This window comes from Danio rerio, chromosome 7 (genome assembly GCF_052040795.2).
Source record: "Danio rerio strain M-AB ecotype USA chromosome 7, GRCz13ab, whole genome shotgun sequence".
NCBI classification, from domain to species: Eukaryota; Metazoa; Chordata; class Actinopteri; order Cypriniformes; family Danionidae; genus Danio; species Danio rerio.
The window spans coordinates 40,006,459-40,034,121 of NC_141027.1; the positions used below are offsets into that span (position 1 = coordinate 40,006,459).

At 36.7% G+C, this 27,663-nt stretch overlaps 3 protein-coding genes across 4 annotated transcripts in view; all 3 read left to right on the forward strand.

Moving 5' to 3' along the window:
* The window catches only part of ptpn5 (protein tyrosine phosphatase non-receptor type 5), a 36,487-nt gene extending 27,089 nt beyond the window's left edge, over positions 1–9,398 (forward strand). The window contains exons 13-15 of the mRNA XM_087261613.1: positions 556–716; positions 2,614–2,727; positions 2,899–9,398. Of these exons, the coding sequence (XP_087117739.1) occupies positions 556–716; positions 2,614–2,727; positions 2,899–2,992 (369 nt within the window). The 3' untranslated portion in view covers positions 2,993–9,398. The remainder of the gene's footprint in view (positions 1–555; positions 717–2,613; positions 2,728–2,898) is intronic.
* esyt2b (extended synaptotagmin-like protein 2b) overlaps positions 1–27,663 on the forward strand; it is an 846,120-nt gene that overhangs the window by 308,860 nt on the left and 509,597 nt on the right. The gene's annotated exons all lie outside the window — the stretch shown is intronic.
* Positions 12,196–26,717, forward strand: kiaa0232 (KIAA0232). Its single transcript, NM_001328036.1, has 8 exons — positions 12,196–12,494; positions 16,707–17,254; positions 17,700–17,840; positions 18,363–18,432; positions 18,531–18,618; positions 18,996–22,314; positions 22,541–22,649; positions 23,358–26,717. The coding sequence occupies exons 2-8, from the start codon at positions 17,021–17,023 to the stop codon at positions 23,372–23,374; spliced, it is 3,978 nt and encodes a 1,325-aa protein (NP_001314965.1). The 5' UTR covers positions 12,196–12,494; positions 16,707–17,020; the 3' UTR covers positions 23,375–26,717.

The window sequence follows — 27,663 nt, forward strand, 5'->3', positions numbered from 1 at the left end:
TTTACACAGCGGATGTCCTTTCAGCTGCCACCTATCTCTGGGAAACATCCATACACACTCATACACGGTGGTTAATTTGAGTTTATTTAATTTACCTATACCACATGTCTTTGGACTATGAGAGAAACTGACGCAAACACTGGAAAAACATGCAAACTCCACACAGAAATGCCAACTGACCCAGCTGGGACTCAAACCAGCGACCTTCTTGCTGTGAGGCACATTTCTTATTTTAAAGATATATAACAAAAATGTGTGTTTGTCGTTAGTATGGGCGCTCTGTGAATATGTTTACTGGGGCATCACTAGATCTTTTTACTAAGGCACAAGTACAAGTGAAATGCCCCTTTATTGTGTCCCAGTGAAAAATCCTGATGGTGGAGATGAACCTGTATCATTCAGATAATCATTTTTCAGAGTAATATTGCCTTTATCATGTAGTTTGTGCCCCAGTGCTGATGAAAGCTTGGAAATGCTCCTTTATTTGTGCTGATCATGGACAGATGATAATAAAAACATTGGTGAATGTTTGTGTTTGTGTGTGGGTGCATGCAGAGTGAGGGTGAGGAGCGCTCTCTCAGACAGTACTGGTACACGTCCTGGCCAGATCAGAAAACACCAGACAAAGCCCCGCCTCTTCTGGAGCTCGTGCAGGAAGTGGAGGAAGCGAGAAAACAGGCTCCGCCGAACAGTGGCCCTGTCATCGTCCACTGCAGGTAACATTTTTATCTTATGAATTAAAAAAAAGTGAAATAATGAAAAAATAAAATATATATATCGTCACCTTAGAATTATAAGGTTCTATCTGCGTTCTTAATGATTCTGAGATATTGAGCAATGCCATAGAAACACCATGTGTAACATTTGTTTTTTTTTTAAATAAAAAGTCTTACAATGTAAACAACTTACAAAAAAAATCTTATAATGTAAATAAGTTGTCATTTTATAAGAATATGTCACTCACTGTAACTCAATTTTGACAAAAATGTCAGAAAGAACCTTATAATTCTAAGGTGACTATATATATAGTAACACTTCTGAATAGGGACCAATTCTTACTATTAAGAAGTTACTTGCCAATTATTGACATATTGGCTGTTTAGTAGTACTTATAAAACACATATTATCCACTATGTTAACTGTTTATAAGCAAAATTAGGAGTTTATTTAGGCAAAAGTCATAGTTTTTGGAAAAAGTTTTTGGTGTCCCCAGAATGTGTCAGTACAGTTTCAGCTCAAAATACCTATCAGATGATTTCCTATACCTTTCAGAATATAGGAATTTGAGGTCTGAGAACACTCTAGCTTTTTTTGTTGCCTGTGCCTTTAACGCTTATGAGCTGGTTAACCCCGCCCACCATTCCCATGTGCGGATCTCTTTCTATTGCCCTGATGCATGTCTGTTTCTCCTGCTGAATCAGATAAACAGCACAGTGTCAGACACGAATGAAGCAGGTCTTATATTTATGCTACAGTAAGAACTTTCCCAGCAGTTATTTGATGCATTTGTTGCGGAGTTAATTTAAGCTTTTCTGAAACGATGAGTCACACACAAATGCTGAAGCGTCTCCTTTTATAATTGTACTGAGATGCCGCTGTGCTGATGAATTACATAGCAATTTCACTGACTTTATTAAAAACATACACGTTTTATAAACGTTTTAAACTTGTAAAACTCATTCTTAAGCTGCAGCTGATCACAGAGTTGAGTTGAACAGATCTTTTCATCTCAGTTCTTTGAACAGGTCTTGTTTTTTAGATATGATTATACGCGTTATGCAGACATGTTAATACACGTCTGTCAATCAATTCGGTGGGCGGTGAAACTGCACTCCTACATCACGCTGCAGTGGGCCTCAAAATTGGAGGGATTTGGATCCAAAAAAGAGACTTACTTTCTTTATATCTCCCCAATATGACAGTGGACACACTATATCTACACGCGGTTCTGTCCAAACAGCTTCCAAGAGATGATTTTCATCATAGGTGCCGTTTAAAGTCATCCTGCAAATTTATATTAGACATTTTCTCCTAACATCTGTTTTCTCCAAGAATTAGAATAGTACTGATAAAATAGCATCTGCACCAATGCAACAATATTGTGTTTATAGGCACATGCTGGGGTTTAAACGTGCATGTAGTCTCTTTATATGCTTGAGCTTTTTTTTGAAGCTGTGTGAATTCCTATTAGATGATAATAGACTCACGTGACATTGCTTCTTTGTGCTGTTATTATGTGGCAGTGCAAATACTCACATTTGCTTAGTTTTTAATATAAAAGTCTTTAGGATTTACTTATAAGATTAATTACAGTATAATGTGTACTGTCAATCACATACACACAAACTTGTACAGCTATCTTTATGGGGACTTTTTCCATAGATGTAATGACTTTTATTTAATCCTCACAGCAAACAATCTGCATTTTCATTTTCTTAAAATACTTAATTATGTGTGATATATGAGCCATTTTCTTCATGTGGACCAAAAATATTTAATTTATAAAGTCAAAATTTACTGATATCGCTATACTTGTGGGAACATTTAAAAAGTAGGCACATACACGCGCAAACGCACACAGAGCTTTTAAAAAAACATTTCCTCTACTATCAGTGCAGGGATTGGACGCACTGGCTGTTTCATTGCTACCTCCATCTTGTGCCAGCAGCTTAGCAATGAAGGGGTGGTCGACATCCTCAAGACCACAAGCCAGCTACGCTTGGACAGGTATAATATGTTCACCATATTAAACACAATTGGTATCACTTGTGAGCCATTTCTGGGCCTAAAAGTCACAGACCAAATGGCTGTAAAAGCTGCTGGTGTAACATTAGGCACAGAAGCACCGCTACATGCTGTTCTGTGAATGAAATACATTAACTGTTGTTGTGTGTTCAGAGGTGGGATGATCCAGACGGCGGAGCAGTATCAGTTTGTCCATCACGTCCTCAGCCTGTATGAAAGACAGCTCCGGGAGACCTCAGAGGAGTAAAAGCCTCCAGGAGCCCAAAACCTTCACAGAGCAGTTGAGCTTCATCCAACACACGGGGCAGGCACTGACTCTCAGTACCTCAAGTGTCATGTCTTCAAACACAACACCAGTCCTTTCAGATGTTAGATCACACTCCCATCCCTAAAACCTCAATCAAGACGCCAGTCAGCTATTAAAAATACTTTATATTACCACAACAGTAAAAGAGAAGTGGTAGCCAGATATATCACACACAAGTACTGCCCACATAATAACACTCAGCAGTCCGTCAATGGTCAAACACAATGAGGTTTGTATCCTTGTATGAACACAATAACAGACGCCGAGGCCTCCATTTATGACAGAAATCTGACAATAGGTTTAGGGACCTCTTCAACTTCTGAGCCTACAAATACAGCAATTTTACTTTCACTGCTAGGATGTTTTTACACGATTTGTAAAAGAGATTTGTTGCGTGTGTGCGTGTGTGTGTGCATTCACGATACTCAAATGTTGAAAGATGAATCTGAACCGTCAGTATATGTGTGTGTGTTTATGTGTGACACAGAAACCGAAGGAGCGAGGTGATGTTTACTGTGTGTTTAACTCCGGATATGAGGTTGGTCTCTGGACGAGCTTAGCCTACCACATTTAATACAAAATGGCCTTAATATGTGTCTTTCTGTTCGTACCGGGGTCCGTTTGGTTTTTGTATAGCTGTTGTCGGACAGATCTAAAGGCAGCCTGTCAAATTTCTCATTCGCTAAGACTGAGAGAGAGGGACTGAGACTGAACGGTGTACATTTTTCCCTCAACATACCTTTGCCTTCTCGATTGGCGTGCTGTCGGACGCTCTATCGCGCGTTTTAGTTGGACTCAAAAAGCATTGATGCTGCACCTCAAGGTTTTATGTATCAAAATGCCGAAACACTGTATCCAACTAATGTTCAATTTGTAAATCACAGCTTGTACGAAAAGCAGAAATCACAACAATGGGACATATATAGTTGTGATGTTTTTTTGCTGATTTCTCTTTCCTTTATGAGCTTGTTTTACTCTGGTTACATTTAACATTGTTTATATGTGAGTCTGCGTATCTGATTAGTTAAGATGTATAATCAGTATTTGCCTGAGTTGGCAGCTCGTACAGCTTTGCTGAGACTTGCAGTTTGCATGAGCAAGTACATTTTGAACTTCTTTTTAATTATGAGCAAGGAAATGTTTCAGTGAGGAGCAGACATCTGTGTGTGATTATGAGCCGAAGCTTCTGTCGCGGCACAGTTGCTCTCTGCCGTTGGAATAAGCATCCTCAGTCCACAATCTCATCTGATCCAGCTGGAAGTACCGATGCAAGTTCTCCTCTGAATTTCTTTAGACAGGACTGCTACCAAACTTATTGTCTCCGGTTGTTCTCAAACTTAGTCAAATGTCCTCAAAACGTTATTTCCTTCCAGGCAGCTCTGGGCTGATTTTAGGAAGTTTACAGAAGCTTGAAAACTCCTCCTTGTTACACAAGAGATTGTACTGTTTTTTTTTTTCTCTCTCTCGCTCTCTGTATGTGTTGTTAGTTCAAGGCCTCAAGATAGTTTGCCAGGAATGAGAATGACTTTCATTCACATGCTTTAATCGCTGCTGTTACAGTTTTTTTTTTTTTTATCGCAGAACTGCTTTCGTGTTTTAGTTGGTACTGAGCAAGTGGATTTTATTCTTTGTTTTTATTGAACTGACATATTTTAGTCCTATTTATTGAAAAAGTTTTGTCTTTATGTTTTTGTGCTGTTATTACACTGCCAAAGACTGTAGTGACCGGTTCATACCGCAAAACCTGAACAATCCTAATTCTGTATCTGCAAACTTTGAAAACCGTAAGACCAACCTGTGGATTTGTGTACATGTACGAAACCAGCATTTGTATATTTTTAACCAGTTTTAAAGCAAAGAAACTAAATTCACTGAGTAAAACCTGTTTCCTTACTATACCTAGCCTTTCTTTTGACAGTTTGTCACCTTCTCCAACTATATATAGTTTATTATCTAATATTTTATATCATTTTCACTTGCTTTGCACAGAATAATCAGTATAAACTTGTAAAATACTTGAAGTTGGAAGGACTTCATAAACAATATCTAAAATCAAAATCTACATTGAGTTTTAATTACACTGTAAAAAATAAATCCGTAAAATTTACGATAAAAAAACGGCAGCTGTGGTTGCCAGTACTTTACCGTTAAAAGCACGGTACAAACCGTAAAAGTTATTTAACACTAAAAAAACAACTAAAAAGATCCAAATTAATGTCAACCAAATGCATAAAAAGGTATGTGCCATGCAGGGAATTCAGGGAAAGTCGATTTACGGTTATTCGCTGTATATATTGAGGAAACATACCGTTAACCAGGTTACGGATTTGTACTGTAGCATTTTTACAGTTTTTTACCGTTGAAATCACGGCCATTTTTTACAGTGTATATACTTTCCACTTAAATGTACAATACCATTCAAAAGGTTAGGGTCAGTAAATTGTTTGCAATGTTTTTAAAAAGAAATCTCTTCTGTTCACCAAAGCTGCATTTATTTGATCAAAAATGCAGTAAAAACAGAAATACTGTGAAAATGTAGTATAGAAGTTTTCTAATTTATTGCAATCCCAGCTTCACAATCGTTCAGAAAGCTTTCTGATATTTGGTGCTCAAGAAACATTTATTGTTATTATCAATATCTTAATTTACTGTGATTGTTAATAGATTGACAGATTTGTCAAAAAGTCCTATACTTGGAGGGGGAAAACAGTTAGCTCTACACCCAACATGTTCAAAATACTTATTTAAAATGGGCTGAACAACACAATTCTTGAGATTTCATTGGGACAACTTATTTTTTTATGTTTAATTCACATAAATTTGTTTAAAGTGTTAAGTTAACCTAATCGATTTGTGTTGGGACAACATGAAAGAATTGTGTGGAACCCTGCATTTTTTACAGTGAAAGTGTAAAAGTCCATACATAAGAAAGGTCAGGGCCGTACACTGTTAAAAAAAAATAAAGAAAGAAAGTCTGCTAATTAAACTCCCTTAAGTGAGAATAATTTCTTACTTTAATTGGGTTTTACATTTGGATCTATATTCAAATGTTAATGTTTGGCTATAGTTTAGATTTTATGATAACAATCAAAGCAGAAGACAAAGAAAGCTTTATTTACAATCTAATGCGAAGATGAAAACTCAATAAAGATGTAACAATGTTACGTTGTATTACCATTTAATGTCTAAGTATTAAGATGACATTTTTCTTAATGTATTACTTTAATTTTTAATATGATTGTTTTGCTTGTTTTTGTGGCCACTTAGCAACAACCACATAAAAACAGAGTTTCCTACAATTCTATTGAGTATATTTTTTAACATTTTAAAAGAACTGAACAACGAAAAAAGTATTAATTTAACTCTTACTAATACCATTTTGTGGAACTAGTTTCTCTATTAAACATGCCTTGCTTCCAGCCAGACAGCTGAACTTTCCCCCTTCCCAATATCTTCTTCTTAATTTAATTCCCCGTTTCCGACTGTGTTTAAATTCACAATTTCTTTCTCTTAACATGAAGGTGATACAAACTGATATTATAAGGTTCAAATGAGTGAGGAAACAGGTTTTTATTCACAATTATCAATTTACTCCTTTCAGAGAATTTTAAAAACATGCTTGATCTACAGCTTTGTCATTTACCACAGAAAATATTCACCACTCATCACTGTGTCTCTTACAAACACACAAACAAAAATATCATCGTTTTGTGTAAATCATAGACAGAGTCCCTTAGAATCGACAATCTATCCATCAGTGACTGGTAAAGCCTGTAAAGCTCATTCCCTTTCACTTCTATTTTCTGTGGTAATCACTATAATGCTGTGGAAAGTTGTGTACATTTACTCAAACCTGAATATTCCTTTGATGAATCACTTTTAAAGTGTTGAACCAAATCTCTGTGTGTCGGTTACATGCTGTTTGTTGCCCTGATGCCTGTTTACTGTTTTCCGCACACTATCTACCGGGAACCCCTTCTAAAAGTTTCCAAAATCACCAAACTCTTCATTTTCAGGACTATACTGGCTATTATCCAGTTAGTTTATCCACTCAGAGGAAATTCAATTGACAAAACACTTGTTGGACATGACAATAGATTTGCAAACGTGCAGGTCAATTGTTCGACAAATAAGTCCTGTTTTCATTGACTAATTTATTACTTTGATGCATGCAACAGTTTGGATCGGGGTCAACTAAAATGATTTCATGTAAGCGGAAGGGTTATTTGAGTCGTCCAAAGTTATCCATCTTTTTCTGTATGTGCCTGATGCATTTCAAATTATCGGTCGCACTTCAGGTTGGAGGAACTTCCATTCAAAAGAACTGAAACTAAGTATATTTAGTATTACAATTATATCTGTGGCCAAAGCTATTTTGAATTCAGTGTTTTGCTTCTCTATATTTCTGTATGTATTCCCATACATATCAGTAACATTTAATTTACAGTTGAAGTAAGAATTATTAGCCCCCCTGAATTATTGTTTCCCTAATTTCTGTTTAACAGAGAGAAGATCCACACATTTCCAAACATAATAGTTTTATTAACTCATTTCTAATCACTGAATTATTTTATCTTTGTCATGATGACAGTAAATAATATTTGACTAGATATTTTTCAAAACACTTCTATACAGCTTAAAGTGACATTTAATGGCTTACCTAGGTTAACTAGGCAGGTTAGGGTAATTAGGCAAGTTATTGTATAACGATGGTTTGTTCTGTAGACTATCGAAAAATTATATAGCTTAAATGGGCTAATAATTTTGTCCTTAAAATGTTTTTTAAAAAATTTAAAACTGCTTTTATTCTAGCTGAAATAAAACAAATAATATTTTCTCCAGAAGAAAACATACTATTAGACATACTGTGAAAATTTCCTTGCTCTGTTAAACATCATTTGAGAAATATTTAGAAAAGAAAAAAAATCAAATGGGGGCTAATAATTCTGACATTAACTGTTTATGACATTATTGTAGAAATGTTTGTTTTGATTTTCGGGGTTATAAATAAAGTAAAATGTGACCCTGGACCACAATACAATAGCCAACAGTTTTAACAATAGTCAAAAATATACATTGTAATACACTATGTAAACACTGTATTGGTGAAAGCACTTAGTGAATTTGCTAAATATATCAAAACGTAATATTTAATTAGTCATATGAACTGCTTAGACATAATTCAGACAATTTTATATGTGATTTTCTCAGGATTTAGACTTTTGGAACCCTCACTTACTAACAAACCATACATTAATGCAAAGCTTATTTTATTGACGAATACAGCTCAGTTTACTTCAACTAACACTTATGACTGTTGTTTTTTTTTTTTATATATATAACATGTTAATTCTAATAAATTGGCTTTAATTATTTGATTGATGATTTAAGGAGAATGATGCCGCCTATACCCCGTTTAAAAAAAAAAAAACATTTCTCTATATTTCTAACACTGAAGTTACTCTTCCTGCAATGCGTCATGGATTGTCAGAAAAAGGCGGATAGTTCATATAGAGTGATAGAAGGGCCAATTTTGTGGTTGATATTTGTCATCCCCCTCCTCTAGCCAACTGCCCACTCGCTCTCAGTCGGACCCCATTTCCTTGAGAACATGCCATCTGCCGTGCCAGTCTGCGATGCCAGAGAAGAGTAACAGACACACAGGCACCAGCAAACAACTATATATCTTTATATCATACACACAAATTAGATCCCTGGCCAAATTAGTTCATCTCCATCCATGTAACAGTGATTTTAATATATTTAAAAGAGTGTGTGTCGTTTTATGTTTCAATGGAAATTACCTGAATCATCACCAATGACTCACTACCAGCATAGTATGTCTTTATGCACTATACTGTACAAAGCTAAAACAAGCACAAAGATGAAATACTGATTTTTGAATGTGAATGCAGAGGCCTGAGCCTCGGCTGTCTTAATCGCTCAAATATTTCAATGCCACCTGAGTATTTGACCTTTTGCTTCTACATTTCACTGGGGATATTTTCGAGAAACCATATGTTGATCAGTGTTTTAAGATTTTTATGCTTTATTTATTGTCCTGTGGTTTTGGTTTAAATGTTTTGGCACTGACCCCTCGATCTCAAAAAATGGAAGAAAAAAAAAGAAGAAAAGAAGAAGAAATGTTTTGCTTTAATTTTGATCCTGTTCTATAGTGAATTAGATGTGGTTTGAAAAATACAATTTGCCTCATTGCTTTCGTATTGTTCTTCTGCTGTTAAAATCCAAATAGAATGTAACATGACTAAGTTTACAATATCATGGCTTGTATTATTGGTATAAGCTTTAATTTTTAAATAAAAATTCCTTCTGTTAATCAGGACAATGGGTGATTGAACTTTGATTGACATTGAGTTTTGTCTGTCATCTCAAACAGTTATACAGTAATATAAACAACATAGACCTGCATTAAAAAGAAAAAAAGAGTGATTTGGGAGACTCCAGAATTTGTGCAAGACTGCTGTAAAAAAAAAAAAAAAAAAAAAAAAAAAAAATATATATATATATATATATATATATATATATATATATATATATATATATATATATATATATATAAACTCACCGGCTGCTTTATTAGGTCCAACTGCTCATTAACGGAAATTTCTAATCAGCCAATAACATGACAGCAATTTACTGCATTTAGGCATGTAGACATGGTCAAGACGATCTGCTGCAGTTCAAACTGAGCATCAGAATGGGGAAGAAAGGTGATTTAACCCTTTCAGGCTCAAATTAAATTTTAGAAACAGCAAAGCCTATGGTTTAACTGTTGCAAATCAGCAACGCCTGCCTGGAAAGGGTTAAGTGACTTTGAACATGGCATGGTTGTTGGTGCCAGATGGGCTGGTCTGAGTATTTCAGAAATTGCTGATCTACTAGGATTTTATTGCACAACCATCTCTAGGGTTTACAGAGAATGGTCAGAAAAAGAAAATATCCAGTTAGTGTCAGTTCTGTGGGCAAAAATGCCTTGATGATACCAGAAGTCAGGGGAGAATGGCCAGACTGGTTTGAGCTGATAGAAAGGCAACAGTAACTCAAACAACCACTCATCACAACCGAGGTATGCAGAAGAGCATCTCTGAAAGCACAACATGTCGAACCTTAAGGCAGATGGGCTACAGCAGCAGAAGACATTGAGTTAACTGTACTTAAATGGCCTCCACAGTCATTAGATCTCAATCCTATAGAGCACCTTTGGGATGTGGTTAAATGGGAGATGTGCATCATGGATGTGTTTTCTTCTAAAGGCAGTCGGTCAATCAAAAAATCAGATGTTTGGTCAATCAATTAATCATTCAATCAGTTAATCAACCTTGTCTATAGTTTTCTAAACTAGTTTAAAAACCTGGCATTGTGTGCTACAATAACCTAGTTCTTTGATGATTTCCTTTGTTCCTCTTTTTAAGTCAAGTGGATAAAAACATCTGCTAAATGCATTAATGTAAACATATCTGTATAATCGCTGCACATCAGTGCAGTCACACTCCTCCACTTTTGGGCTGTGTAAAACTGAACAGTGAAACTTATTAAATGTCATTCAATTAATTTAGTTCACTTTACTTAAATATCAAGAAAGATTCATTATAGTTATGTTAACTCTTTTCTCTGACCCTAAACAGAGTAGACGCAGATTTCCAGCATGTTTTTCATCAGACTGTATAATAAATGTTGATATTGAGCACTATTCGCCAATACAGAGATGATCTGTTTTGTTGGGGTTGAAAGGTTTCTATGATGAAGTTTAACCTTGTAGTGGAGACATGTTATGTTCATGCAAATTAGTTTGTTCGATATTTCAGTTAAACTGTAATGAGCTGTGCACACGCTCATGACAATATATATATATATATATATATATATATATATATATATATATATATATATATATATATATATATATATATATATATATATATAATACGAAATAAAATTAATTTTTAATGAAGTAATGAGTTGCGACTAAAGTGTTTATAGTAATCAGAATAGAATTTGCTTCACAGTGTCTTTACACTACTGCTGTATTCTTTTTTAAAGGTCTTAATTCTCCATGAATTAACTGTCTTACCATTAGGCTTGTTATTAGAAACATTTCAGATAACACCAATGGGAGTGGCTATCCAGAAGGTAATATTTATTGTATGGTGCTGTCAACGAGTTCGAACTATTTTGATGGAAAATTGCATTTTGCCCTTTATTAACCTATTAAGGTTTCATATGTGTATTTATAGCCTAAACATCTCTTTAAAAATGTAAATTACAGTCATAAGTACAGGTTAAATGAGCTTGTACTTGGTTATACTGTATAACATCACATTCTCATTAAATGTTGCTGATTAGACTATCTGAAATGTATCTAAATACATTTGCAAAAAAAAAAAAAAACTATTGAGAATGAAAGTTATATATTTAAATAGGTAATGTACATAGCCTACTTACCACAGTTACAAAAAATGTGATATTGAAATTTTGACATTGGTCAATTTTGACACATGTCCATTTAGTTATTAGAGTGCCAGTTTGGTTGATGCCGCTAGAGGGCTCTAGTCGTCGTTAGAAGTGTCCTGATGACAGACTGCAGACCAATAAATGGAGGTAAACAATAATGTAATAAGCAATAATGTTGATACCAAATTATGAAAAAAATCAAGTAGGCCTGGGGGAGAAGGATGAAAATATATAGCATTCTTTTGCCCGCAAAAGTGTATAATTCCTTTCCCGTCATATTTCTCATATTAACATCCAAAAATAAGACTGAATGAGGATTGACGAGATGTTTTTAATATAACAAAAGGGAAAACAATTATGAACTAATTATTTTTTATAAACAAATTACATTTATTTATACAAAACATCCAGCAGTTATGTAAACCAGTGCAGACTGGAAAAGACCAGCTTGTTTTTATTATTATTATTATTTTAAAACGTTTTCTGTGGACACAAATTAAAGTTGACTCAAAATCTAGCCACTTTAATTGTATTTCTTAATAATTTCGTTGCTTTTAAAGGCCCAGAGCGCAATTCACGTTTCATTACTGTATATTAGACCGACGAAAACTCGGTCATTCTGATGCAACTCTCCGCGGAGGGATATCAGCTATGGCGACACATTTGTAATCTGTCTTGTTGCCTGGAGATAAGTAAAATGGAGTCGGAAATCGCATTTTAAAGTCCTTCTCTGTCAGCCATGTTGGCTCAACCCGACCTGTCATATGATGTTTGGCGACATATGATGCAAGCCGGTCTTGATCCAAAATGTCGTCAGTTCAGGACGTAATCGTAACGCACTCTCTGCCCCGCGCCTGATATCTGTGACGCGATTGCGGCGGACCTTCAGAGCTCGAGCTCGGAACGGCAGCGGGAGAGAAGTCATCGCTTCTCCTGCTGCTATTTAGCACACTGCGTAGGGTCACAGCAGGTAAGATTATTTCACCATGTTACGTTGCGTTTCGACATGTTGCGTCTCATTTATATTAGTAATAGTCTGCAGGCCCGACTTGGAATGAATGTTGATGTTTTAGGCCATCTTGTCAAGTATTACAAACGCCTGTAGCCAGGCAAATGAGCCGCGCCTCCTCCCCGGTTTAGCAACAACGGTGCACTAGCCTAGCTTAAAGCTAACGTTACCGCGTACTACTTGGAACTAGAACCTCTGTTTTTTCAATTCCAGATGTATTTTCATACCTATGTGAATACACTGTGTGTGCGTTTAGACCGTTTATGAGTTTCCCTGTGCAGCATAAACATTTACGTCGCTTCTAGTTTTCGAGGAAGTGATTAACCGGGACTAGCGTTTCACTCTCTGGCGTAAAATGGTGTCCGAGTTCGCAAGCCAACGACACTGTGTGAGCGGTCATCTGTTTACATCTCATCTGCGCCAGGAAAACCATTTAAACGACAGTAACTTAGATTTTGCCCGACGGTTAAAGCCAAATCACGGGTTTCATAACACAAAAAGGAAGCTTGTGCATTCTGAGGAAATCTCTTGCCAGGAAGGATTTTCTAAGTTAGGTCGGTTGTTTAACTGCGCATGGTTATTAACTTAATGTTATATGTCGCACTTTTCTCGCCCAACAACACGAATGTTAGCTGAATCATGCTGAGTAAGGGGAAAGTGGTTTGTGGTTCGTCTGCTGCGCTCTTACAACTAAGTGGCCGGTGCAGGGAAATTTTACATAAACGTGTTGTAATGTTGTCGATCTGAAATGATCTGAAATGTTTAAGTTATAAGTAACTTGTATATGGTGTGGATAATTGAGCACTTTAATATTTCTCTGCCTGCTGGTCTCTGGCTTGTGTCAGGTGATAGCTGTAGCTCGTAGCCAGTCAGCTGGCCTGTCATTCCGCTCCTCTCCTGTCATTGTCGAACAATGCGAGCTATTTTGATGCTGTTAACAGACGTTTTATTGGGACGTCGTTGGTGCTTTCGCCTTTGGGTGGTCTTTTAAATGAATGGACACAACCAAACGTACGGCTTGAATCCTAACGTGATTTACTTAAGCCATATAAGGGGGCAAACGTCAAGGGCATAGTATTTCACGCTGTAATTCCCCCTTGCCAGTTAAAACACGGATCCTGTACGAATGCAAAAGAAAAGGGCATGCATTTGAATATGATTGCTGTGCAATTTTATTGGGCATTTTTACGACTTTGATATGCATTTTAAATTGTTAAATTGGTCTTAAATGCAAATATAAAGGTTTCTGTTATTTGCAACGACATGAGAATCTCTAAAGTGCGGTTTAGTCAATGAAAGCGCTATTCAACGCTCTTCTACAGAGCGCTCACTGTATATGATGAGCAGTGACGACAGAAGGGGGCGTGGCGGACCGGTGTCTTGAAATGTTTTTAGTTTTAACTTGGATTGGAAACAAACCATTTGTCCACTCCACATCTTGTTCTTTGTAATTTCCACATTCAAGCAAGTAGCACCTCCAGTAGTTTGTAAATGGGGTAGTCAGATTGGCACAGTAAAAGTCCCAGGTGACACAGTTCACTAAGTAAATGCAGTTGTAGTTTGAAGGGTGTTCTGCTAGAGCTCTATGATATTGGGAAAATGTACGACTGGTTAGTATTATGATAATGATATGTCTTGTGATATTTCCCTTGAGAAATTAAATTTTTATTAGCTATTTAAAATTATGTAATCCATTATACAAAAATAAATGGATAATTGAAATTTTAATCCAAGTCTAATTCAGGCAACAATGAAAATGAAAACTGTCAAGGTGCGAGCATGTAAACTTTTAAACACTATAAATGATTGAAAACTTTGGCAGATGTTCTTATTTGCTGCTGTCATTTTCCTTGTTTCTATGTACTCTTGCCATTTAATATTTATTTTCAGTTCTCTGATCTGAGTTCACTTTTGGGCCCGGTCTAGCCAATAGCATAATAGCACCTATTGTAGGACATAAAATAAACTTCACACCTCTCTGTGATATGAATATGTAGTATTATTACAGTAACTATAATTTTTTTATATATTGTGTGCAGCCATATACTTTTAATTTAATGCTCATAAGTGACTTCTGTAATGGTTTATAGTTGATCATACTGTAGTCAAATTAAAATACATTTAGTATTTACATGAAACCAGTTCTTATAAATATATAATAAGTAATAAATATAATAAAGTGTGAGAAAATGGTGGCATGATTTTCCTTTAAGTTGAGTCGTGGAGAGTAAAGCTAGGAGATTTGTTTATTCTATAAGGTAATCAAACATGCATTAAAAAATGATAATAATAATACATGAATTAAAAAATACATTTTAGAAATGAACTTTTTTGTTACTGTTTAAATTTAAAGACAATTATTTAAGTTCAAATCATGATTTATATTGTATGTTAAAGTATTATTCATAACAAGTTATCAGTTAACTAGTTATCACGGACTTTCGTTCACACTTAATTTTTTTAGTTTTTGTTGAGAATGAAATGCTAAGATTGATTTGGGGGTTTTGTCTTAGGAGTGGATTAAGTTTTGGGTGAAAGTGCATTGATAATTCTACACGATGCTTGTTTTGTTTTTTAGGCATGTAGTGTTTGCCTTATAAAAAGCTATAAAGTGTGCTCATGTCATGTGCTTATACATTTAAAACTGTTTAAAGTTAGTTTGTGGCACATTTTTGTTTAAAACTCTTTTGAAACTCAAGTATTGTCTTGCTTAACAAGACAGCAGAAACAAGTCATAATTAGGGAACATTCCAGACATCATACCTCACACCTTGGGCAATGAATTGGGTTCACTTTACAATGAAAAATATCTTTATATGCTCATCTTATAGTTTTTAAGTTGAACGATATATTTTTAAAAGCTGCTGACTTAATATAATTAATATAATGACAGCCGAATGTTGTTTAATGTGTTTTAGATTCGACCTGTAATGCAATTTAAATCAAGAGGAACTGTTCGGCTCTTTATGAACCTTTCTTTTTTTTCTTTTATTGTCTTTTTAAAACCTACTTGTTGTCTGCTATTACAGCATGCAAGATGTGCTAACTGTAACTTTATAGTTGCAGTATGGGTTGTTATATATGATGCATGACAAGTAGCTAAATGAGTGCTGCCATGAGTGGTTGACAGTTCCTTTTGACAACTTCTGGTGTCGTTTAAAAATCACTGGTGAATCTTCACACATAACTCAGAGGAACTGTTTGTAACATTAAGTTAACAGAACTCATTTGTAGAATTAAATTGGGATAGCTTTTGGTTATTTGTACCATGCAAGTGTGAATATTCATATTGTAACACATCCTCAAATATTGTCTAGCTTGATTGCAACCGGATTGAATTCCACATAGTATTCATACCAAACCATATTAAGCCTCACCTTAAAACAATGCTGACTAATCCCAAAACTTTGTTGCTGGAGCACTTGTAATAAAAATGCATGAGCATATAGAAGTTTTACTTTTGTTTTGCATTTCCAAAGCCAAATATAGTGCATACTACAGATTTAATGAAATTCTTGACCTTTATCACAATTAAAGTGACACTGCAAGACATTTGGTTTACAAATTTATAGACTCTTCAATAATTAAGTGAAAGTATCATGTACCAAATTGTGTTATACAGACTATTGACTGCTACTCAAGTTGTAAAATCATGCAGTATCCACCAATATAAAAAATAAGCTAGAATTTTCATTTAAAAAGCATATGTGATAATCTGCAATTATTAAATAATAAGCACTTTCTTTACACAATAAATCGTACAAATAATGTTTGCTAATATGTGTTGTTAAAATGAAATGTTTGCTTAAGTCTTATAACAGCCATGCACAGAAATTTTAAATGTTGAATATTAATCTCTTGTTCATTCTTTTCTGAAAAAGCCCTTAGTGTTCTTTCATAAGAATGAACTGGTGTAAATTTGCTCATAAGTACTAGTGTGAAAGCACCTTGAGTTCCTTTGCATGCTGGTCCATCATTTTTGGTGGTTCTGTTTTATAGTTGTCTAAATTGGTTTGTGTGGGTTCGCTAACAGCTTTTTGTGTACATCAAGTGCCAAACACAAGTGTTGTCTAGACAGAAATCTCAAAAATACCATGAACAATAAATAATTGTATTATTTGCTCTAAAAACTAAATGCTGCTGTTCTTTTTGTTTTTTTTCTCTCTCCCTCAGGTTGATCCTGGAACCAGCTGTCCTCCCAAGATGAACCCGTATGAGTGAATGCGAGCCTGCTCCATAAGCTGTTAGCTTCCAGTGGTCAAAGCCATGCCTGAAGATTAGAGCCTCGTCTTGCTTAAAGCAATACAAATATACAGAAGATTCTACATGAGTCTTCATGTAGACCTTCTTGTGTTTGTCCTGCTGGATTAAGTCCTTCCTCCCCTGCTATAAAATCAGCTCTGTCCCCTTCATACCACTCCCTCTTGCACTTTCATGTCCACCTGGGAACATGCAGCTGCATTTGAGAATGGCTCCAACCTAGTCTCATGCGTCCAATGAGTGGCGAGTCAGACGGCCCTGCTCCTGAAAGAGTCTCGCAGGCCTTCCCTTTGTCAGGCCCTGTGTCCTCCTCAGAGATGTCCTCACTGCAGTCACTAGGGCCAGTGCAGAGCTGGCTGGGTCAGGAGCTGGAGAAATGTGGCATAGATGCAATGATCTACACCCGCTATGTCCTTAGCCTGCTACTGCACGACAGCTATGACTATGACCTGCAGGACCAGGTATAGTAAAAAACACTGTACAAATCTAACACTATTTGAATGGTTTTATAAATGTATTATATTTCTTTGTGTTACTTATTTTAACTGTGGTTTATCAGCAATTACGACCAGTATAATTAAAATGTATGTTTAGTAGTAGTTTGGTTATTTTAGTATTAGTTTTATTGCATTCAATAATTTTCATAAGTAGTCTGCAGATTATTTCTAAATATTTAAAAACATTTGAATCAACTTAATCCTGCTATTAAATAGGAAAATAAATGTAGTGAATGTATCTAGACTGTGGTATGCTTGTTTGGAATTTCTGCTACTTGCGTACTAGAGATGACTAGACTGAAGTCACAGAATAAGAATATGTCATACAGTATATGGTGATATTGACACTGAGAGACATTGTATTTACTGCACATACAATGTGTACTCCTATATTTTCTCTTGTCCATAGGAAAATGACATCTTCCTGGGCTGGGAGAAAGGAGCAGCAAAGAAATGGGGGAAGAGCAAGAGAAAGGGAGGGACTGACCTTAGTCTTGAAGAGATGAAGAAACAAGCTGCTGTGCAATGTTTGCGTTCAGCATCTGATGAAGTAAGACCTGTTGCTTTAATACATTTTTCATTAAATAGTTTTTTTTTTTATTACTCCATAACCATTTTCACCAATACATTGCAATTGGTGCAATTTTATTCAGCAACATGCAGTCATGGCAGCCCAGGGCTTGTCACATCACTTGTGAGTTTAGATTAATATGGGATTAGTGGAGCACAGATTGGTTAAAGAGTCAAGAATAACTCTCCTCGTTAATGCTTTGAAATGTGCCTGACAGTTAATGTGGCTGTATCTCAGAGCTACAATCTTTTCTGAAATCCAGTGATCTGCCTTGCCTTAAAGCCTTTCAGCGTGACTGATTATTTTTGTAATAATTCACAATATACAGAAAATTACTCCATTAGACAGTGGTTGTCTAATGGAGTAAATGATGAGCTTTTAAATAAATCATAATTGTTGCTTTTAAAGCACACACCTGTTAATCTTGATTTGTTTAATGATTGATACTTTGTTTTTTACATGAAAATGTAATTTTAAATGACCCTATTTTTTCTCCTTCAGAATTCTGGAATTGAAAGCTTGGTTGAGGAACTTTGCTCTAAACTGAAAGATATTCAGAACAAACAGAAAGGTTGGTTTGTTTTCAGTGCTATGCTGGGAATGAAAATAAATAAAGATGAAATGGTTTTATGGCGGTGCTTCAATTACATTGCTACTATTGTCTTACAGAAAAAGAAAAGCATGGAATTAAAAAATCTGATATCTCTCAGTCCCCTGAGCCAGATGAATCACTTTCTTCTAAGGATCAGGTTGAGATGTAAGTAATTCAGGTTTACAGTCTGCAATGTGATTAATTATGTTGATACGACTGTTGTGATGTGGCTTATATTAAACCTGAAAAGGCTTGATTAAATGTATAGTCTATATTCTGCTTTCTTCGAAGTGAATGGGCTGTGGTTTGTTCTAAGAGCCTAACAGTGCACCCATGTTGCATAATAAATTTTCTTGGATATAGTAAAGATAATTACAAAATCAGTCTCAAACTAACTTTAGGATTACCCTCAGCTCTATGTTCAAATTCTTTTAGGTATTTAATTTGTTGTTGCTATTAATATTATTATTATTATTATTATTATTATTATTATTAACATTATTATTGTCATTATCATTATATTATATTATATCCTCCTTTAGGTACTATGAAGCTTTTCCACCCCTGTCAGAAAAACCTGTTTGTCTTCAGGAAATTATGACGGTGTGGAACACAGCTAAAGCCTGCACATATTCCAGCTCATCATCATCTGCTGTCCCTCAAACAAGCACAGACACATCCTCTCCAAAAGACTGCACCAGCGAGGGTGAAGCCTTTAAAGACCGAACAGTTGATGCACCCAGTTCCACCTCCACAACCAGCGAGAAGGCCCAGCAGCGACGCACTAAGAGGGAGAAGGAAAACAGATTCCATGGAAGCGCAACAGGAATGCCTGACGATCAGGTTGCTCCTCATAGCAAGAGGCAGGCCAGACACCGGTCAGAGGGGAGATTCCGTCCCCGATCATGGTCCTCTGGCTCCAGTGAGGCAGGCTCAAGCTCCAGTGGTAACCAGGGTGACCAGGCCCCTAGTTGCAAATCAGTCCGCATAAGACACAAGTCTCGTGAGGTCAGTGGCAGAAACAAAAAGGGCCGAAGTGGCGGTGGACAAGTCAAACTGGCCCTAAAAGTAATTGACAAAGAGGAACGGAAAAATGCACGAGGCAACATGAGTACCACTGGAGGCCCACCTAAGCAACAGCAGCACTACATGAAAAAAGGCAAGAGACCTCTGAGGGAGATCCGCAAAGATGCTAATCTGGTCGAGGCACAGGAGTCTGGAGGAGAGGCCAGTAAAAAGGAATATATGGAGGAGCCTCTTTGGTACACAGAGCCCATTGCTGAGTACTTTGTCCCTCTCAGTAGAAGTAAATTGGAGACAAAGTATCGGAGTAAAGAAGACTCTTCCAATGACCTAGCTATGTCCATTGACGTGGACTGTCTATCGGAGAGAATTCAAGGCATCTGCATTGCAAATTCTTGTTTTCAAAGGGCATATCTTGCAGCAGGAACTTTCGTGGATGGCCACTTCATTGAAATGCCTGGGGAAGGTGACGAAGAGGCTTCTGAACTAAATGGGATTCCAAGCTGCCCTCCTCCTGAAGATGGTCAAGATTTAGATGATGAGCATCTGTCTGAATTCACTCACTTCTATGAAGTTGATCTTTATCAATCCATATTGGATCCTAGTGCCTCAGATGCGGTACAAGAAAGTCGAATCCTGAGCATGATTCGGCAGAAGAGCGTTGAAAGAAAACACTTTGAAGCAGGATGTGTAGTTTTAGATGGCCTTGAGCTGCAAGGGGAAAGTGCAATAAGGGTTGATTCTCTGGGAGCCTCAGAAGCAGAAGTTTCTATAACACAAGATATGGAAAACATCGCCCAGGTCTGGGAGTGCTGTTCGTCGTCTAGCTTGGAAGATTTGGAAGGAGAAAGTTGTCCAGGTGATTCTCCAGGCAGGCTCTCCCCAGTGTTGGACAGTGTTCCATTTAATTTTAGCAAGCTGTCTGGAGCTTATGTAGGGTCTCGTCTCCAAGAGGCCAGTGGTAGCAGCTCTGCCCCAAACCCCTACTTCTCACTTTTTGAGGTGCAGTACGATAGCCCTACCTTTTCTTTTCCATGCGACTCACTCACAGGGGGTCAGGAAAATGTAGATTCAAGTAGCTGTTTAGATCCACAAGGTAACAAACAATCCCGTTTGCTAATTTGGACCAAAAACAGTGCCTTTGATGAAACAGAACACTGCTCTAACTTATCCACAAGGACCTGCAGTCCGTGGTCCCACTCAGAGGAGACACGGTCCGATAGTGAGCAGGTCAGTGCTCCAGCAGACGAATCAGCTCAGTTTGGCAATGAAGAGGTCAGCTGCATCTCCCTTATCCCACCTTTATGCCTAGAGGAGGAGCTTTTAGATTTCTTTCAAGAGAACTCTAGTCACCAGCAGGAAGAAACGAGTGTAAGCGCAGAGTCCAACCAACCCTTCAATAAGAAATCGAAATTGGAGTCTGTTTGTGGCATAGCACTAGAGCAAGATGAAAGTAAACTCTATAATGCTGTTGTGTTTTCAGATGTCCCAAATCAACAAAGTGATGAATACACCTCAGGGATAATAAAAGACATTTGGATGGCTATTGGAGATAGAGACTGTGTCCTAACACTCGGGGTAAAGAATACAGGGGAGCACTTGTTTTCAGAGGATTCTACCAGCTACCAATGCAGCTGTCTTGACAAGGATGCAAAAGGAGAAATTATTCAAAAGAAAGCTGTGCAGTGTTCGGAGTATCATCTTTGGGATGGGCAGAAAGAGAACGATGGACTTCCTAAAAACAAGCTAACTAAAATGAATGATGGGGATTATACTGCTCCGGCCAAGCCCTGGAATTGTAACTCACAGGAAAGCACCTCATTTATTCTGGGTGGGGTTTATGGAGAGCTGAAGACTCTAAGTGGCGACAGAGAATGGGCAATGATTCCACCTGGTGATGCTTGTGGCAGCTTGTTGCAGTGTGCAGCGGCCACATCTTCTGACATGGTAACCATTGCTGGAGCGGATGTGTTCATGAACACAAGCAGTTGCTTTGCTCCTGGCCACAAGCCACTGTGGAGACCTATTGTGTCCCTTGGTCAAAATGAGCAGGCAACCAAGGGAACAGGGGAAGGTTTGAATAAGGGATTTTCTGTTGTCTTCCATGAAGATTTACTGGGATCATGCGGAGGCTTCCGTGGAGAAGAGTCGGGACTGGATTATCCATTTTCATCCTTTGATTTGAACAACCCTTTTTCCCAAGTCCTGCATGTGGAGTGCTCATTTGAGCCAGAGGACATGGCCTCTTTCAGTCCGGGATTTAAGCCAAAATCCATATTATGCTCAGACAAGGAACCCTTTTGCCCTTGGTTATATGGCATCAACCGGACTCAGTATCGGGCCATTCGAATTTCCCCAAGGACTCATTTCCGGCCAATATCTGCCTCTGAACTGTCTCCAGGTGGGTGCAGCGAGTCAGATGTAGAGTCTGAGAAAGAGGAAGCAAGTATTCCAGTTGGTCAAGCAGACCTCTTTGATGACCCGCAGGCTGACCTTAAGCCTCTCGAGGAGGACGCAGAGTGTGAGGGCCCTTACTACGGGAAATCTGAATTGGAGTCTGGCAAGTTCCTACCCAGATTAAAGAAATCTGGCATGGAGAAGAGTGCCCAGACGTCTCTGGATTCGCAGGAGGGTGGGAGCACCCTTCTGCCAATTACTGAACAAGAGATTTGTGTACATTGTGAGGTGGCAGCGGATTCAGTGCCATGTTCTCATGTACAGTCTTCTGTTCTTCTACAAGAGGAGACTAGCGGAGAGACAGAGCCTTGCAATTGTGTTGCAACTGGTCAGATTCCTAAAAGTGGGAAGTCGCTGGATGTTGCTCAAGATATGCATGAGGTAAGGGACCCCCTCTGTCATTAACATGGACATAATAGATTCATGTGCCTTTGGCTGTTGCTATTGGTATTATCTGCACTTTACTATGCAGTTAACTTGCATATTCCATGACTGTGATTGATGCTCTTCAGTTATCTAAATCTGTCAAAAATGAACAATTTAGAACATACCCTGATACATTTTGCCCCCTCAATTGTCTTCTTAACTGTTTTTTTTATTTGAACAGTTTCCTCTGTTGAATTTTGGAGAACAGTGCTTAACCAACATGCAACAAGAAGAGTGCTGGTGGCAAAGCTCGCTATGTTCTCCTTTATTTCCAGGTTCTCAGTGCGGAGGTAAGAAGAGTGCACCATTTAACAATATTGATACTGAGGTGTCAGTTGTGCAGTGCTTTTATAAAACCCTTTAACAAATAAAGGCTGGTTTATACTTATGCATCGAGTGATCGCCATGACCTCTTGCGCAGGCCTTGCATGTAGCCGTGCATGTATACTTCTGCATGCTGTTTGTGTTGCTCTGCTATTACACTTCCGAAACCCTAGCTGGCAGTGAGGTTTTAATGTTTCTCTGTGGCGAGTTCCTTCACGGTTGTTTTTTTTTCTTTTTCTGAGCACTACCTTAATGTACAAGCAGCTCAAATTCCCTCATTCAGAGGTGGGAACAAGCAGATGTAAATCAGCTTTAATCATAAGGTAAACGCATAACAAAAGTTTCCATCTGGAGCTCCTTCACGAGATTCAACACTTGTAAACACTCGATCCATCAGGCTCAGCTATCATCACTGCCCACACTCGTCACTGCTACCATGCTGACCAATCAAAGCTTGCAACATTTTTCGAGAGGTGCACATCAGCCATAATGAGGGCTATGCCTCCGTACAAAGGCTGCACCCGACCATTTTCATGTGCTTGATGCAGACGTATAAACCAGTCTTAAATAGGAAATAATCATGAGAAAAGTAAATGTGTTTTTATAGTTGCAACCAAATGTCTATCAAACTAAGTCTGCATAATTCTTAACATTGTTCTCTACTTTGCTTTTAGGAAGCAGTAATGTATGATTCTTCTGCCGAACATGGAGACATACCAATGCTAAAGTCCTCCTTTCACTTTCAACCATAAGCTTGAGGATCGATATGAGGACCCTTGCAAGAACAGTGTGCCCAAGGCCTGCAGTGGGCTCTTACTTAACCACGCTGTCCTAAGCCCTGTTATTCCTCAATCAGTTCTTGTTTAAAAAAAAAAAAAAAAAAAAAAAAAAAAAAAAAAGGCGTAACGGCAAGATAAACAAAAATATAAAAAGAGGAAAACCTGGCAATAGGTTGAAAGTACAGGTAGACTATTCTGGTCAACAGAATTTATTATAGACTTGTTTTCAGTCTGTTAATTCCAAGGTTGATCCATTTTGCAAAGAATAAAATGGCATAGTTAAGCATTAAGATTGTTCTTTAATTTACCCCTCATAGATTTTAGCTTCACTTTTATGTTTGATCAAGGATACACTACAACTGTGGTCCTGCTGATTGTGCATGTGCTTGTGAACCTAGTCTCAGTCTTTCTAATAGTCTAAGTTTCTGTGACCGAACTATGAATACTCAGAAGTCAGGTTGAAAGCACTATGATTGCGACACCCCTTTACTGCGCCAGAAAATTGATTTTTCCTACCTTCTAAATAAAATGTAGAGGATAAGAGTTGTGTAAGGTTTGATGTATTAAAGAAATTTGCGCATTTGTCCCAGTCAACACACTTTTGCGTTATTATATCAACCATTAGTTGTTTTTCCCCGTTAGCTCTATGCTGCTCTGAAAGCATCTTAAAGATATAGAGCAGAGTTGTATATTGAGAGTATAATAATACAATAATCAACTAAAACTGAGCTAATAAAACAAGTTAACTGAAAAAATAATAATTGAAATTGCATTTCCCTTTTAACCCAACCAATTTGATATGTTTGCTAGATTATTTTATCCATTTGAGCTGAAAAAAGTTTTTTTTTTTCTTATTTCCTTTTTGTTTGTGAGATGGTTTGATTTTGTGAAGTTACTTTTTATTTTGTAAGCATGTATAATAAAAATGCCACAGATAATGGCTTCAAGTATATGGAAAACCTTGGTTGGAAAATACCTGAATTTTCTGTCCCAAATATACAATTTCATACAAGTTGTTTAAAACTGTATGCACCATACAGTTGATAGTAAATATCAGTTAAGCTTTGTTGCTGTAACCATTACCTTCTTCAATGTTTCCTAAAGCTTAGTGTGACATTTAAACGTTTCGGTTCATTTTCTTCTCCTCACTCAACAAAATTGTGACTAATAATTCATTTTTGCAGTAATGGCAGATGATTGCTTAAATGTTGTTTAATTTCATGTAGCTTTTTCCAGAAATCTATGGCTGTTTTACTGTGTAATCACAGAACGAGCAGTGTCTATAGAACACTTAAAATGAAGAGGGGTGTGTAAAAGCAATATAGTATTTTGGCACACCATATCTCTACAACCTTACATTGACATAATTTTGGGTTGAAGGCTAAGCTTATTTGTGATGTATGTTTACTTTTATTTGGTTACCTGCTCCTCTCCAAACTTCCAAATTACTTTTCCTAACTAAGTTTGAAAAGTCACTTACATAGGTTTTTTATGACTTTGCAAAGGAAGGTGGTATGGGGTATGGTGTAACCCTTTTATGTAAAACACAATTAATTCTGAGTTTATTTATTTTATCTGATACCATCTTTTGCTTTTGTTTGCTTCTTGACTTTAACACAATCAAACATGTCTAGCCTGGAGGTCCCCCCACCCCCATGTGATTTAGTTTTTTTTTTTTTTTGTTACAAATAAGAAATTACTACATGTGCTACATCAGCAGAGTGTGAAGTAGTGTGAATTTACAAGCAGAATAATAACATGTGGGAAAATGTATTTCTTTTTGCAACACCCTCTATGCTTTATTTTTCTGTGTTGAAAAATGTTAGTGTGCATCTTTTTTTTCTGTACAAACGAGGGAAATTGGTTTTAAAATGTAATTTGTTAAATATTTTCTGATGGGATCTGAATGTGACCATTATTGGAAAATGGCAATTCCTTTGAAATCATACGAAAAAAAAAAAAACTATTTAGGATTATTATTATTTTTTTTTTGCATCGAATGTCAAGAAAGAAAAAAGCTAATGACCCTTTTCTAGTGAGTTTTAATTGGCTTGTGCAGAGATGCACTTTGGGTTAAATTGAAAGAAAAGAAAAACATGTCTTGACAGTAAATTCTATAGAGTATTTTACATATTGGTGCTAACATTTATACACTACATCTAACCTTCTAAAAGATGTGTGCTTCTTTAACAGAAATGGGTGTAAGGTTTGTTGAAGTGTGTTCTTCTAGACTATGGAAAAGGCTGTAGACCATAACCTTGAAGAAGTGATTTTGTATGACCCAGTTTGAAACTGCTTGTGTGTGTTTCCCCATATTTCTTTTCCACAGTGGTTATGGGAGTGTGATTGGTTTGCAAAGATCATAAATATGCAGTTCATAGAAATGTATAGTGGTAGAAGCTGTGTGTGATGGCAGAAAGAGTTATTTTACTGTATGATAAAACTGGGTATGGCAGCATGAATGAATGCTTTTTATTTTCTATTTTTTTGGTTGAAAATTGTTACAATTCAGATTCATTTATTCCTGTTTTAAACAATGTCAGATTCCAAAATCATTTTCTTTAATCAGTACCTATTTTTTTTGTTCTGTCAAGCACTTTGAGTAAAATGTTGCCGTCCTCAAAAGTTCAAGTTACTGGACTCGTGTTAATTTAAGAAATGTTAATGGGTGGGTGACAGAGGACATCAAAAAAACATTTTAGATTTAAGCGTTTGAGAAAATCCACAAATATTAAGTGAATGTGTGTGAGAGTCAAATCTAACGAAACGGCATAGACAGATTATTTACTTTGACAGAAATTTGAAACTGTTCCTCTTAGTTGAAACAGACTTGTTTTAAAATGAAAGAGAGTGACATTTGCAAATGTTTTATTTTTCAACTCTGTGTGAGGTGGTATGGTTGCTGCAAAAACCAGAGTACTCTTTTTGTCTGTGGGAGACTAAAAAATGACATTTGTTGGATTGATTTCTAAGGGTTTGGTCAGTTTATTTGGAGAGGATGACTTAAGTCTGCACTTAAAGGTTTACATTTTGATTGCAATGCTGTAAAACTTTTTAAAGCAGAACTATCTCCATTTCCTCTTTGTAACGGCTGCTTAACTGGAGCCCAATCCTGTATCTTCCCTCTCAATACCTGATGAAAGTCACCAAACCCCAACACAAAGTTGGTTGAATTGTTCTAATGCCATCTGGGTACATCATTTTGTTTCATTGTGAAGTTTCTAAACCTTTAATAAACATCAGGAAAAAAGTTAACTGTTGTTGTTCTTTTTTGTGACTGCAGCCATTCTGAAAAGGTCTAGTTTTATGGCAAGCTATTTTAATGTTTAATCATGCTACCAAGCTACTGTTTTTAGCCCCAAGTTAAAAAAAAATTAAAAATTAAGAGAAAAGACTTTAAGCAGTGTTTATTCCTTGGGTACTAGTGCCTTTTTTAAATATGCTAGTTTTTATATCTATAGGATTTTAGTAATTTATTCTATTTGAAACACTGGTACTTAATAGGTAATAACTGTAAAACACTGCTGTAAAGTACTGATTGCATAGTTATTTATTTTTTAGAAAATAGGTGTATTGCAGACTAGTACTTGTTCATTACATACAGTAGTATGCATTTGTTAAATCACGATAGTATTTGTTAGATATTACTGGCAACATAAGATACTTTTACCTATAATTTTTATTGCATTGTTTCTTAATTGGATACTAATTACAAGTATCCATTAGTTACTGTTACTTATTTAATATAAGTCTGTGTAAATTAGTGTAGTCGGGTGTGTAGTAATTATAATAATAGTGATACAAATCTTATTTTATATAGCATAGAGTATATGGTACTCAAAGTAAAACAAATGAGCACATGTATGGGACAAATTCTGGACTTTTTATCAGTGGGGGATGGGTCTTTCGAACCACCAGAACCCCCCCCCCTAGCTACAGGCCTGTGATATAAGACAGGCCTGTAAATGTTAAAATGGCTTGCCATACTGGTTTTCTAAGTAAAGCTTTGATGTTGAGCCAACCTTTTTGTAACAAAATCAGACCGGGGAAAGTGCACAAATCACAACAAAATCCCAAATGCTGGGTTGTCCTAACCTAACATCGGGTCAGATATGGACATATACCCAACAATTGGACTAAAAAGTGTAATTTAAATTTAATTGAAACATTAACCCAACATGCTGGGATAGGACAACCTCTC